The 11,851-nt window shown below is 37.4% G+C and overlaps 2 protein-coding genes across 2 annotated transcripts in view; both read right to left on the bottom strand.

Annotated features, from left to right (window-relative positions):
* Positions 1-5,585: 5,585 nt before the first annotated feature.
* On the bottom strand, positions 5,586-9,918 carry klhl40 (kelch like family member 40). The gene is made up of 6 exons (XM_015394169.1): positions 8,657-9,918; positions 7,133-7,293; positions 6,946-7,053; positions 6,665-6,850; positions 6,272-6,421; positions 5,586-6,139 (listed from the first exon to the last, which is right to left on the bottom strand). Exons 1-6 carry the CDS (start codon positions 9,776-9,778, stop codon positions 6,028-6,030), a joined length of 1,839 nt encoding a protein of 612 aa, XP_015249655.1. The 5' UTR covers positions 9,779-9,918; the 3' UTR covers positions 5,586-6,027.
* A 1,290-nt stretch (positions 9,919-11,208) lies between these two features.
* The window catches only part of hhatl (hedgehog acyltransferase-like), a 13,013-nt gene continuing 12,370 nt past the window's right edge, over positions 11,209-11,851 (bottom strand). The window contains exon 12 of the mRNA XM_015394171.1: positions 11,209-11,790. Coding sequence (XP_015249657.1) covers positions 11,588-11,790 — 203 coding nt within the window. The 3' untranslated portion in view covers positions 11,209-11,587. The remainder of the gene's footprint in view (positions 11,791-11,851) is intronic.

Below are 11,851 nucleotides of genomic sequence, written 5' to 3'. Positions count from 1 at the left end.
CCTTCTTAATTATTTGAAAATCAGTGGTGCTGTGCTGGGGTGCAAAATAAATGATCGTTTCGCTACCTTTTTTATCCATTCCTTTAGGAACCACTTGGCGAAAGCCTCTTTCCCACTGAAAATGGCATGTTAACGTGTGTTTTTCAAACAGGGGTCGACCCTCTTACAATCAGCATCTGGCTTCCTTCCCACTGGCCAAACAGCTGCGTCTAACCCCTTGCGGGCAGCTGCGTGGCCTCTGTCCCCCCACGGCTGCGTGTCTGGTGACACCATCACGCTAGGTTAGCATTGATGATGTCACTAGTGTGACAGAAATCAGTAAAGTAAACAACAGAGAGCAACATGGAAGGAAGCCTGGGCTATAAGTGTGCTTTATTATTTATTTATTTTATTATTATTTCGTTTATCGAATGTAAAAGAGATTTTTTGGGGTTGTTAGACCAGACACAGCTGGCGCGATGTGTCGATGTCCATATTTTACGTTCAATTGTGTCACGTAAATTAGCAGGTCCATCCGGCTCTGGTTGGTGTTCCCATAGCATGTCGATCAGAGCCGAGGCGAATTTGACACAGGTCGCTTGTCTAGTCATTTGATCCGGGTAGACAAGCATCAGTGACCTGTTCCAACTACCACTAAAAGTCGATTGTTCCCAGGTTTAAATGGGTTTTTCGGACAGTGGGAAAGGCTTATATGGCAACAGAAATTATCTTTACATTAAAGGTACTGTAGAGGATTTGTTCAAATTTTTTTAAAGACCCGTCCTCTCCACTTAAAAGAAAAAAAAATGCATGTGCAAGAGCGTGCACCAGCCCATATCTCTTCGTGCACACTCTGTGTGAAAGTTGCTTTTCTCATAGCTCATACAATCTTACTGTTCTGGAACACCCACCCTAACCCCTAAATCACTATTTAGAGTGGGGATTGTATAGTGAACTCAGTCAAGTTACCATTCAGACAGATAATCACTTCCCCGTTGGACTGCTGTATTTCACAACAGATATATGCCTGAAAGTGCACATGGGCAGAAAAACATAGCTAACGGGACGAGCACGTAGGACGGCCTTATGTTAACATATCACCAGAATGATTTACAATAAGAAGGACCACTTATTTTGATTATCCACCCAGAAATAAAAGATAATCCTCTATACCTTTAAGCTAATAATGTTAACCAATAAAAAAAAAGCTGAGAATCTTGGTCTTTATCCTGAATAACAGTTTCAAATACCATAAAAATAACTCCTTCCTTCCTTCCCTCCTTTCCATATGTGGAGGTTTTCAGGTCTTACATTTAAAGCCCCTTCACTGCAGAAAATATCTGCAACAAAATCCGCAATTATATTTTGGATTCTTTATTTTTAGATGATTATTGAGGTTGGAGAAATTAGGAAAACTTAAGGTGAAACATTCTGAAATGTTAAATAGTTAATGAAACATGTGTTGGCTTATTTGACCCACAAAGGCAGTGATGGATTGCTATGCCAGATGCTCAAGCCTCAATAAGAGACTCACCTGAATCAAATGACTGTTAAAGTAAAGTAAGCTAACATCTTAGCTACCTAAGAGGGATTGGGAGTAATTGGACTGTAGTACCTACAGTTTGATGTGAAAAGTATTCCAGGTAACAATAATTAAGAAGATGATTGAGAGAAAACCAAAAACGTTCAAATCAAAATCCAAAATACTGATTAAAGTCTTCTGTTTAACTTTTTTTTTTTTTGTTTATCATCTAAATCTGTATGCTTTTCTTCATCCTTTATGTCTTCTGTATTAATCTGAAATGTTTAAAAGATAATTAAATAAACAAAGGTTGCTGAATAAGAAAGTTTGTCCAAACCTTTCCCTGGTATTGTTTATATTACCCTAAAGCTGTTGTGGGCTAATCCACTTCTAGAAGGCTTGTGTCCTGCAATTTTTACATGTGTCCTTGGTCAGACACACATTTTGGGTATGCAGTCAGTTCTGCAGTCCAGAGCCGAGGATAATCACATTATTTTTTTAGGTGTGTTTGATCAAAGACACAGCTTAAAGGGATTTGGCCCTTGAGGGCTTGAGTTGCCAACCTCTCCCCTATAGCCATGAAATCCAGAGAAGAAACCAAAGTTAGAAGTATTGTAACAAATACTCAAAACTAATAGATACTATTGCTTTACTTTTGAGTAGATATTGACTGATACATGATTTTTTTAAAGGCAGATACCAATTATTTTTAACTGATCCACAATGTATGCTGCCAATTTTTGGGGGGCTTATTCTTGAAGCCGGTATTGCTTTCTGTTCCTCTATCGGTCTCTCTCTACTTTTTAATTCAGTTGCAGCAATGGCGAAATCTCTAATTGGGAATATTTCTTCTAAATTATGTACAAATTCCTAATTGGCTAATTGGCTAGATAAAACAAATGCTCTTGTATCAAAGCTAAGCACCAAATGCTTGAGCCATAGATGGAAAAGTCCTGTTTCTTTAAATAAGTGTTTTTCTGTTAATACTTGGTTGTGAGAAAGTGTTCTGTGTTTTATCAAAGGTAAATATTCACCTTTTATTTAACCAACCAACCAATTAATCCATTCTGATAAGTGGTTAAGCAAGCAGGTGGTTAGTGAAATGAGCAGGTTCACTTTGCAGCTGACGTTTGAACACAACATTAGCTTAAAGAGATCTAAAACATTAGTGTTTTGAGTTAAAATTACTCATGAAATGCATTTTTTATATCTGTGTTTTAGATTTTGTGTGAATGGGTCATTTCCCCACTGATTTATTCCCTGATTTCATATCCACCGTTGGCCATTTTGCCCCCTTATATCTTACTTCAAATTCTTTCCTACCTATATGCATATATTCCATTATATCTTAGATTATTTCCTAATGTTTTTTTCCTTTTTCTATAATCTTTTTGCTACTCTAAACACCAGAATTTCCCCCTGGTGGAGCAATAAAGGGATTCTACATAATATTCTATTGTAAGTATTTTTAAAAGTTATTGAGGCAATTTGTGATTAAAATATTATAATCATTTAAAATTGGTTCACTGTTCCATCTCTAATTTGGCTCTAGACTTGCAGCAGATTAACACAACCAATGATTCTTACAGACCTCTTGATGGTGGCACTTTTTGGTTGCAGCCATCACTTCACTTTTCCTTAAATCAGATCATAGGTAGACCAATAAAGATGGAATTACCTGTTAAGAAGAAAATAATCCCCTGGAAAGTGGAAAATAGAGCACCATTGGAATGATGCATCTTTTGGCATCATGTTTTACCCAGAAAAAAAATAAAATTGGAAGAAAATGATTGTATTTCAGAACTCATTCTTGTGGGAAAATTATCATATTGAAAAACTCCTTTGAAGTTGGAGAAAAAGCATCCAATAGACATATTTCGGCTGTTTGTTTTTTTTTCTCGTTTTTCTATGTATATGTGTGGGTATTTTTTTTATTTTTATTTTTTATACTTCTTGATGTCTCTAGAGCCTCAAAAGTGAAAATGTTGTCAGACCAAGGAAATTATTTTTAAAATAATTTGTCTGTTTTCTTTTAGTCTTTTTTTTTGCAATAATTCTTTTATATTTACATTTAATCAAAGGTACACTGCCTTAACTTCATAATATTTACATGTCACATATATATATTAGAATAATTAATCGTTTACTATAATTATTTATAAATACTATTCAATTATTTCAGAGGACCAACCTCTACTATAATACTCAGAATATATTTTGATAATGAAACAGTGGACAGACCAAATTAAATGACCTTTTTTAATTCCACATTTTTCCTAGATAAACAAAAGAGAAAACAAATTGCTGTGAATATATATGATTTTGCACACTTTAGAATCCCAGAAAATCTGAAGTTAACTAATACCAATACATTTAATGGGTTATTGTTACCTCCAGTCAATTCAATAAAAAGTTAAAACACAATAAATGATACAAAATATTAGCTTTGATTTTAATGTGAACGCTGATTTAAATCAACAATAGATTAATTTAAATCAAGCTGCACACTATTGAATGTCAGCAGTGGTAAATGTTATTATGTGTTAGCTGAAACTGCTAGCAACGCTAATGTTACCTTTTAGCTGAAACTTTACTAACTATTGTTATCTTTTAAACTCTGCTAACAATGCTAATGTATTCTGTCATAGATAATATTAGACTCCTCATTGGATGTTGGTCGACGTGCCTTCAGGGCAGCCATCTTGGCTCGGACCACAATTCAGACAGCTGATGACAAAAAATAAATAAAAATCAACATGAAATTATTCAAAAAAAAAGAAAAAATAATTTTACTCTTTTTTTTTTTAAATCACATTACAACATATTTTCATCTATAGATTATAATACTCAATATCAAAGAGCAATCCTTTAAAATACTAAATAATAATATAGTATATAAATATATAATAATTGTGAAACAAACTTATGATATATTAATATAAAACTTTGTATTTCTCATATTAATATTTAATTGAAAAATATATAACTACACATATCTCATCCAGTTTGAGTTCAGTTTAAATTGTTTTTTAATTTGAATAAATATGTGTTATCTAACAAAAAGGTAATTTTAGAATTTGTTTTGGTCTTTTAATTGGTTTAGACATGTACGAAAGTATCGTAATATAATCTCTGACTCATCTTTTATGTGATTAAAATGAGATCTAAGGCGCCTCCTATTCTTTCTGACAGCAGCTGTCTGAATTGGGGTCGGACCCAAGATGGCCGCCCCCTAGGCACGTCGGCCTTGCTGCCAACAGCCAATGAGGCATCTAGGTACATATTGTCTATGGTTATCTGTTAGCTGAAACTCTGCTAGAAATGGTAATGTTTTATGTTAACTAAACCTCTAGCAGTGTTAATGATATCTGTCAGCTTAAACTCTGCTTGCAGTGCTATTGTTAACACTAGAATATGGTGCATCCTAACATAAATCCAAACATTTTAATAGATTGATATAGTTTTATTTTGCTTGTTTTTTTGTTTGTTTGTTTTTTTTGGGGGGGTTTTTTTTGTTTTTAAGTGCAGTTACTAGCCTGGACAAGCTATATACTGTTTACTTTTACTAGGCCTAAACACCCAGAAAATTGTATTGTGTGATTCTAGGGACCATTTCCAGAAATTCATTTTTGTGTTAGCTTTAAAGTTCCTTAGATTGCTAAAATAAAAAAAAAAAATTCATTTTATTTTTTACTTTTGATTAGCTGCTTTATGATTATCTCATGTAACCCATCTCCCTCTGTCTCCACATCTAATACCACCATATTACAGTCTATATACCTTGAAATGAACTTCCATCTCTGACTGCTACATCAGCACTGAGAAATGTTTAACTTAATTGTTATTCGCTGATTCTCTGCTCTATAGCTTTAACACTATATCCTGGATGGTTCTGATATTTAAATCCCATGTGTAGGCAGTATTTGTCCCATTCAGATATAATAACATTAAAACAGTGATATTAGAGTATAGAGGGGATAAAGACAATAGGCTGTATTCTTTTTGTCATTTATTGTAATATTGACGAGTGTTAACTGTCTGTAACACAGTGCCACATTATGAAATCATAACAATAATAAATGATATGGATACAATTGAACATGTGTGGGTTTTGTTTTGTTGTCTTTATGCACACTTTTTGTCATTTGAGTAGGTTATTGCTGGTTGAATGTTGGGGTTTTGACTTTGCTGCCCCCTCTTGGACACTAAGTAGGTTTTCATAGAAGCCAAGGTAAGCCTGAGTTTGGTTTCATATTCCTTTATTCTGTTCAGTAAAACACTGTAATTCCTGCTTTTTAAATGTCACCATCTTAGTCCATTGCTTGCAGAAACTCATAAAAAAAACATTCATACACTATAATGCTAATTATAAAATTCATAACAGTAAGTAAAAATCAAACCTTTATAACAATCTTTTAATTAATTTCTAAAGTTTCTAACTATGAATGTTCCCCCTAAAAAATGTAGAAATAGTTGCAATTATTTCCAAGTAACTTTACATTGAGATACAGCGACTTTGGGGGGCTTCACATCTTGGTGAGACGCAGGGTGTTCAAGCGGACCCCCAATATTGTGGCCCCAGAGGCGTACTGAATCTCTCTGAGGATCCCGTTCCACTTCTTCTCAGTCTCATTATACCTGTGAAGGTTTAATGAAGAGTAAAGTTAAACTGGGTGGAGTCGTTAACATTTCAATGCACAGACTTATTTTTTTTTCTTTTAAGTCAGTTATTCTTAAAAAAAAAAAAAAAAGTATGTAGGAAAGGGGTACCTCCAAACGTCGTTCATCTCTTTGGGAAGGATTTCATCGCTGTCTTCCAAAGGCATCATAGCAAAACCTCCCACAGCGTAAAGGAAACCAGCAAGAGATACTAGATTCAGAGAGCTCCGCTCCTGAGGAAATGGCTCAAAATCTGACCACCTGCGGCATTAAAATAAAAAATAGTTTTAGACTATTAGTTTCACTAGTTTCATGTCATCCTTCTGGTTTCTGTTTATCCATTTAATGATAATTACTATGACAGGCCTGCTCTTAGGTATTTTAAGTTCTTTCTCTATGCTTCATACACAAATATAGAATTAGATTTTTTTTTTATGCTGCATTGAAGACAAAACCTGATTCAACATATTAGTTCACGTCAGTATCTCTCAGTTCAGAGCTCACATGTTGGTAGTGATGTCGTACACCTCCACTGTATCCGTGAGTCCGTCGTCAGTCACTCCTCCTGCTACATATATTTTGTCTTGGTGAAGAGTTGCTCCAAATAAAGAGCGAGCCGTCTTCATGGGAGCGAGCTCTTTCCATTCAAATCTCTTGAGATCATATGCACACATCCTCTTCAGACAGCTCCTTTTTTAAAAATATAACAACACAGTAACTTCTAGGTTTTCCTAGTCTCTTTATGACTGTTGTGATCATAAGATGTTTTTGCAACAGATACTCACTTGTTGTCTCCTTTTCCACCAATCACATACACAACATCATTGTGTGATACAGTTGAATGTCCATAAACTGGGTAAGGAATTGACTCAGACTCACCCCATTTAAAAGATCTATGAATGAGCAAAAAGGGGAACAAATTTTGAGACGGTTGTTTTAAGAACATCTGAATGAGAAATCATTTTAACTTACTGTCTGTCGTAGACCAAAACCGTATCCAGAGTGCCCTCCTTGTCTTTCAGCTCCTTCCCTCCCAGGACGAAGATGGAGTTCTCGCCTTCAGCCATCCCAAACAGGAAGCGGGGAGTCGGGAGGGGTGGCATGCCAAGCCAGTCTGTACTAACCGGGTCATACTGAGGTGGCAGAAGTATTTACAGATTATTATTATTATTATTTACTATGGAAGTGTGCCTTAGTTAAAGGTAAAGGCTGGCTCTTTTGCTCCTTCTCTATTTTATACCTATATGGTTTTAATAATTTTGTACCAACTCGTCCGTCAGAATAATTTTTTGTGTTACCTGGAGGCATGAATCATATTTTTATTGGTCCCATGCCTCATACAGATATCAAGATAACAGGATTTTATACAAGGTTTTCCAACAATAACAAGTAGTCAAGATAAATTGTAAAATAAAATTTTAGCTTTTTATGACACGTTCGTTAATCGTGAAAATCATCGGGCGTTATGGAACACAGCTGATAGCGATGTTGTCTGCAGCAATAAGTCCTGGGTTTAAATCCCAGCCTGGGTTCTTTAGGAAAAAGTAAGTTCTCTCCAGGTTCTCTGGCTTTCTCCTACAGTTGGAAGAAAACTGACTGGTGAGTCAATTGTATACTCGATGTTGGCCTTATGGATGGGTGTGAGCAGGCATGGTCGTCTGTTTCTCTGTTACCCTGGGAACCTGTTTAGGGCCTGCTCCACCGCTGGACCAGTGACTGCTAGAGATGGTCACGACCTCAGAGTTTTATGTTGCTTTTTGGGTAAAGGCCTCTCCCTCTAGAGCTCTGTCATTTCATGTCAATTCAGAGCTCATTCCACTGAGGATAATGAGGATCCTACCAGCTAAAGCCAGAGGACACACAAAGTCTTATACAGACCAATATTGGAAAGAACTTATCTTTTTCTTAAACAGTGTGATCGCTGGACAATGACATTTTTTTTCATGATTTAAATGTGAAATGTTAAATGAAGAAAAGTATAAAACAGACTTGTGGAGGTCCACATTCCTCTATCTGATATCTTGGCTTATTTCTTTAGATTTTTATTCAGTGTCACACGACGAAGCAAGGTGTCTAAGGTGCTGCCTTAACACATCCATAGGTGTGCCTTCAGTTGATTGCTATGACATGAATTCACTTATGATAGCATCATTTTAGAATCAGGTCTTTTCCCAATGGTTTAAAGGAATAGTAATCTCAAATTTAAAACATATAAATTTAAAATTACGAACAAAAAAAACTTAATTGTTCTGGCATAAAGTAAAATTGCATGTATTATGCATGTTATTTTTTTATAGAGTGATTGTAAATATCTGGTTTCAGCCTTATGCTAAAATTCTGTATACTAAACCTCCTTTATAAAAATTTATTTGATTGTAATATATTAAGTGTTTTATGTGTAATTCTACAATAGTTTTTCTCTGCAATTTTATTATGAAATGCCAGGTCTAAAAGGTTTATCTAATTTCTTCTATATTTGTAGAATATCTTTCATACCTGCAGGAAATAGGAGCACAGAGGGTCCTCCTTGTTCATTTCATCAACAAATAGTCCTCCGATCACAAAGATCTGGTTCTCCTTGGTCACCAGGCTGACGTGGTTCTTAGGAACCTGCGTGGAGACTGACGCCATGAAGCAGTCGTTGCCTGATGGGTCGTACGCCACAGCACCGCTTTCGTTCACCATCAGTATCAAGTCCCTGACAAACATTCCAAATCGCAGGTTATCGTTCAGGATAGCCGGTAGAAGATCTTCTTCATCCTCCTTGTCTTCACTTTGTCCGTCTTTCTCTGCTCCACCTTCATCCTTCTTTGCCTTTTTAATCTCTGGCAGTTTCCCACTGCGAGCATCTCTGACCATTTTTAGCTTCTGCTGAAGCTCTGGATGAGCAGAGATCAGTTTGTTTTTCTCCACTTTATCTTTCAGGTAATCATCTGTTACTAGACGCAAACGAACACAATCCAGCAAATCCGGGAGTTCTTTTTCTCTGCCCTCCGTGTCCCGGGACACCCACCGCATGAGAGCCTCGAACACAGCCTCCTCTGTCTCCACATTCAAATTGTCATTTGTCAGAATGGCAGCCAGTTCAGTTGCATTGAGCTGGAGGAAGTCTTCGTCTTTGGAGATCAGCTGAAAACGCTCACAGGCGTAGTTCCGGGCAGAGACGGCCAATCTGGGGCAGTCCAGCATCAAACCGAGCCTGAAGATGGCCAGGCAGTTGCTGAGGCTGAGGCGCTTTTGTAAAAAAGACACGCAAACAGTGAAAATTGAAGGAATCTGGTACAAGTTAGCAACGGCAAAGATGTCCTGAACGTTCTGCTCTGTGACATTGATCTTCGAGGTGTACAGGTACTTCAGAATCAGACCGATGACACCAGGTTCAACGTCCTCAAGTACAATTTCTCTCTTTTTGCTCTCATCCAGGTCGGACAAAAAGATGGAGCGGAAGTAGGAGCTGCAGGCACACAGCACCAGGCGGTGGCAGGGAAACTCCTTGTCTTTGATCTTTAGGACACAGTCCACCAACTTGTCATTCTCCAGCAAGTCATACAGGCCGTCCTGGAGCAGAGTCTGCTGGTACAGCCTGGGCTCATCCATCGGGTTTATAGGCAGAGCCATCTGAGGGGTCTTTAAGATGTTGCAGATCGAATAAAACCGTATCCTCTTTGTTGCAGAGTATTTGGCTTTCCAGTCCTGACAGTGGGTGTAGAATGCCCTGAGAGCCTGTTCACTTCTTACTCAGCTGTCCTGACCCTTCATCTGAGCTCCAACTGGAGGGTTATTTATAGACTGGCTGCTCGCTTTAGAGCTATGGGGGCTTTATTCTGGAACATTGCTGGAAAGGCAATATCCCCATCTCTGTCCGGTTTTCCTACCTCCCACATGCCGCTCCCCTGGATAATCCACCCCCTCTCCAACAGCTGAGGCATATCTCATTAGAAACATTTCCGATATGAGTCACAGTGAGTTGTGAGGGTTCATGAGGCCTCTGTGACCAATTCAACCAAACCATGAGGTCAGGAGGCTTGAGCCTGTCCCGACTGTCCCACCTCTATGTTTGTGAGGTCATTTCTAAAGCTGTTACAGAACTCCTGAGTCTGAGTCAGTCTACTGAAGATCTCTGGGCCTGTAGAATATTCGATTCCTTGCCTGGGGTCTTTCTGCATGGAGTTTGCATGTTCTCCCTGAGCATGCGTGGGTTCTCTATGGGTACTCCAGCTTCCTCCCACAGTCCAAAAACATGACTGTTTCCTAGCTATAACAAACTGCTGACCTGTCCAGGGTGTATCCGACCTCTCACCTGTACACTGCCGGAGATAGGTCGCAACCCTGACAAGGACTAAGCTAAATTGGATGGATGGAAAGTTGTTAATTTCAAAAGTTTGTTAAGCTCAGTTCATTTTTAATGATGCTGAAACCTGAACTAAACAACTGAATCAAACCCCATCTCCCTCTAAAACTAGTTACCTCTATTATTATTTTAGGTTTTTATTTTAAATTTTATTAGTGTAATAGCCAATTTTTAACCCAAATTGATCTGTTTCAGTAAACCCTTTAGTGTTTTTTTCATATGAAGACCAAACATTTGGATCTTCTATGTTTTTGCTCCCACAGGAAGTGTCTTTGTGGTTTTAAGCAGCTGGTCTTGGTGCTAGTTATCACCGGACACAAATATTGATCTGACCTTTTTCATTGTCAAAACCCTTTTAATGACAAATGCTTTTTTTCCAACTGGCAGCTCATTAGGATTTTTCTTGCTCTCTAAAGATGACCTCTGTGTGTTTACCATGTTCACAAACTGTAGTGCTTAACAGTCTTTAAATCTTCCTCAAAAGGTTCAAATTAATTGTTCATCTGGAAAATTAACCCCTGCCTCTTTGTCAAGTCCTCCACAGGTTAATCCCCAAGCAGTACTGAGATACATCATTCCATCTATTCTGAAGAAAAGGTTCCCAACAGCATGATTCTGCCACCACTATGCTCCGGTGTGGGTGTGGTGCATTGTTAGTTTAGTCCACACATTGCATTTGTCCCCGGCAAAACACTTGTAAGGTTAATAGGGTTTAATTTAGTTGTACTTTTTACAAGAACAAATAAAACCTCTTCATGTAAACTTACAGCCATACATTGCTTTTCTTATATTGTAATGATGAGCATCAGAAAGTCAGTGCTTTTTTTAAACAAAACATCTTTATAAATCCAAGACTATACATCATGTTACATTGAGTAAATGCTTTTATTAACTTTGAAGCATCTGTTACATCTATCATGACATCTAAATTTTACCATCTGTAAATACAATCATTTGTATTTACAACCACTCTGGGTTCATTCAAAATTGTTCTGCTGTAAAAGCTAAGTGGGACATAATGAAGCTTCCAATACTCTTATATAGATGGTTTGTTCATCTCTGAATGGAGAATTTTATTACTCTGCTTTCTCCTTGCTGGGATCGGCCACTGGCTGTGGAGCAGGAGTGGGAGGACTGGGGGCTGTGGTGGCATTAGGAGGCGGGGCAGGAGGAAGTGGATCAGGGTCATCAATGAGGGCCTGTCTCCTCTCACGCTCCTTGATCACTTGAATCAGGCAGTAGGTCACAAACATGACGATGATAGTAGTTATAGGAAAGCCTAAAGGAAGGAGTTACAAAAAATTACAAAAAAAAAAAATTACAGAAAAAAAAAAAAAAAA

Source organism: Cyprinodon variegatus, unplaced genomic scaffold (assembly GCF_000732505.1).
Source record: "Cyprinodon variegatus isolate N-32 unplaced genomic scaffold, C_variegatus-1.0 Scaffold676, whole genome shotgun sequence".
In the NCBI taxonomy this organism is placed as follows: domain Eukaryota; kingdom Metazoa; phylum Chordata; class Actinopteri; order Cyprinodontiformes; family Cyprinodontidae; genus Cyprinodon; species Cyprinodon variegatus.
Note: the sequence above shows the minus strand (reverse complement) of the source record. Positions and strands in the feature narration are given on the sequence as shown.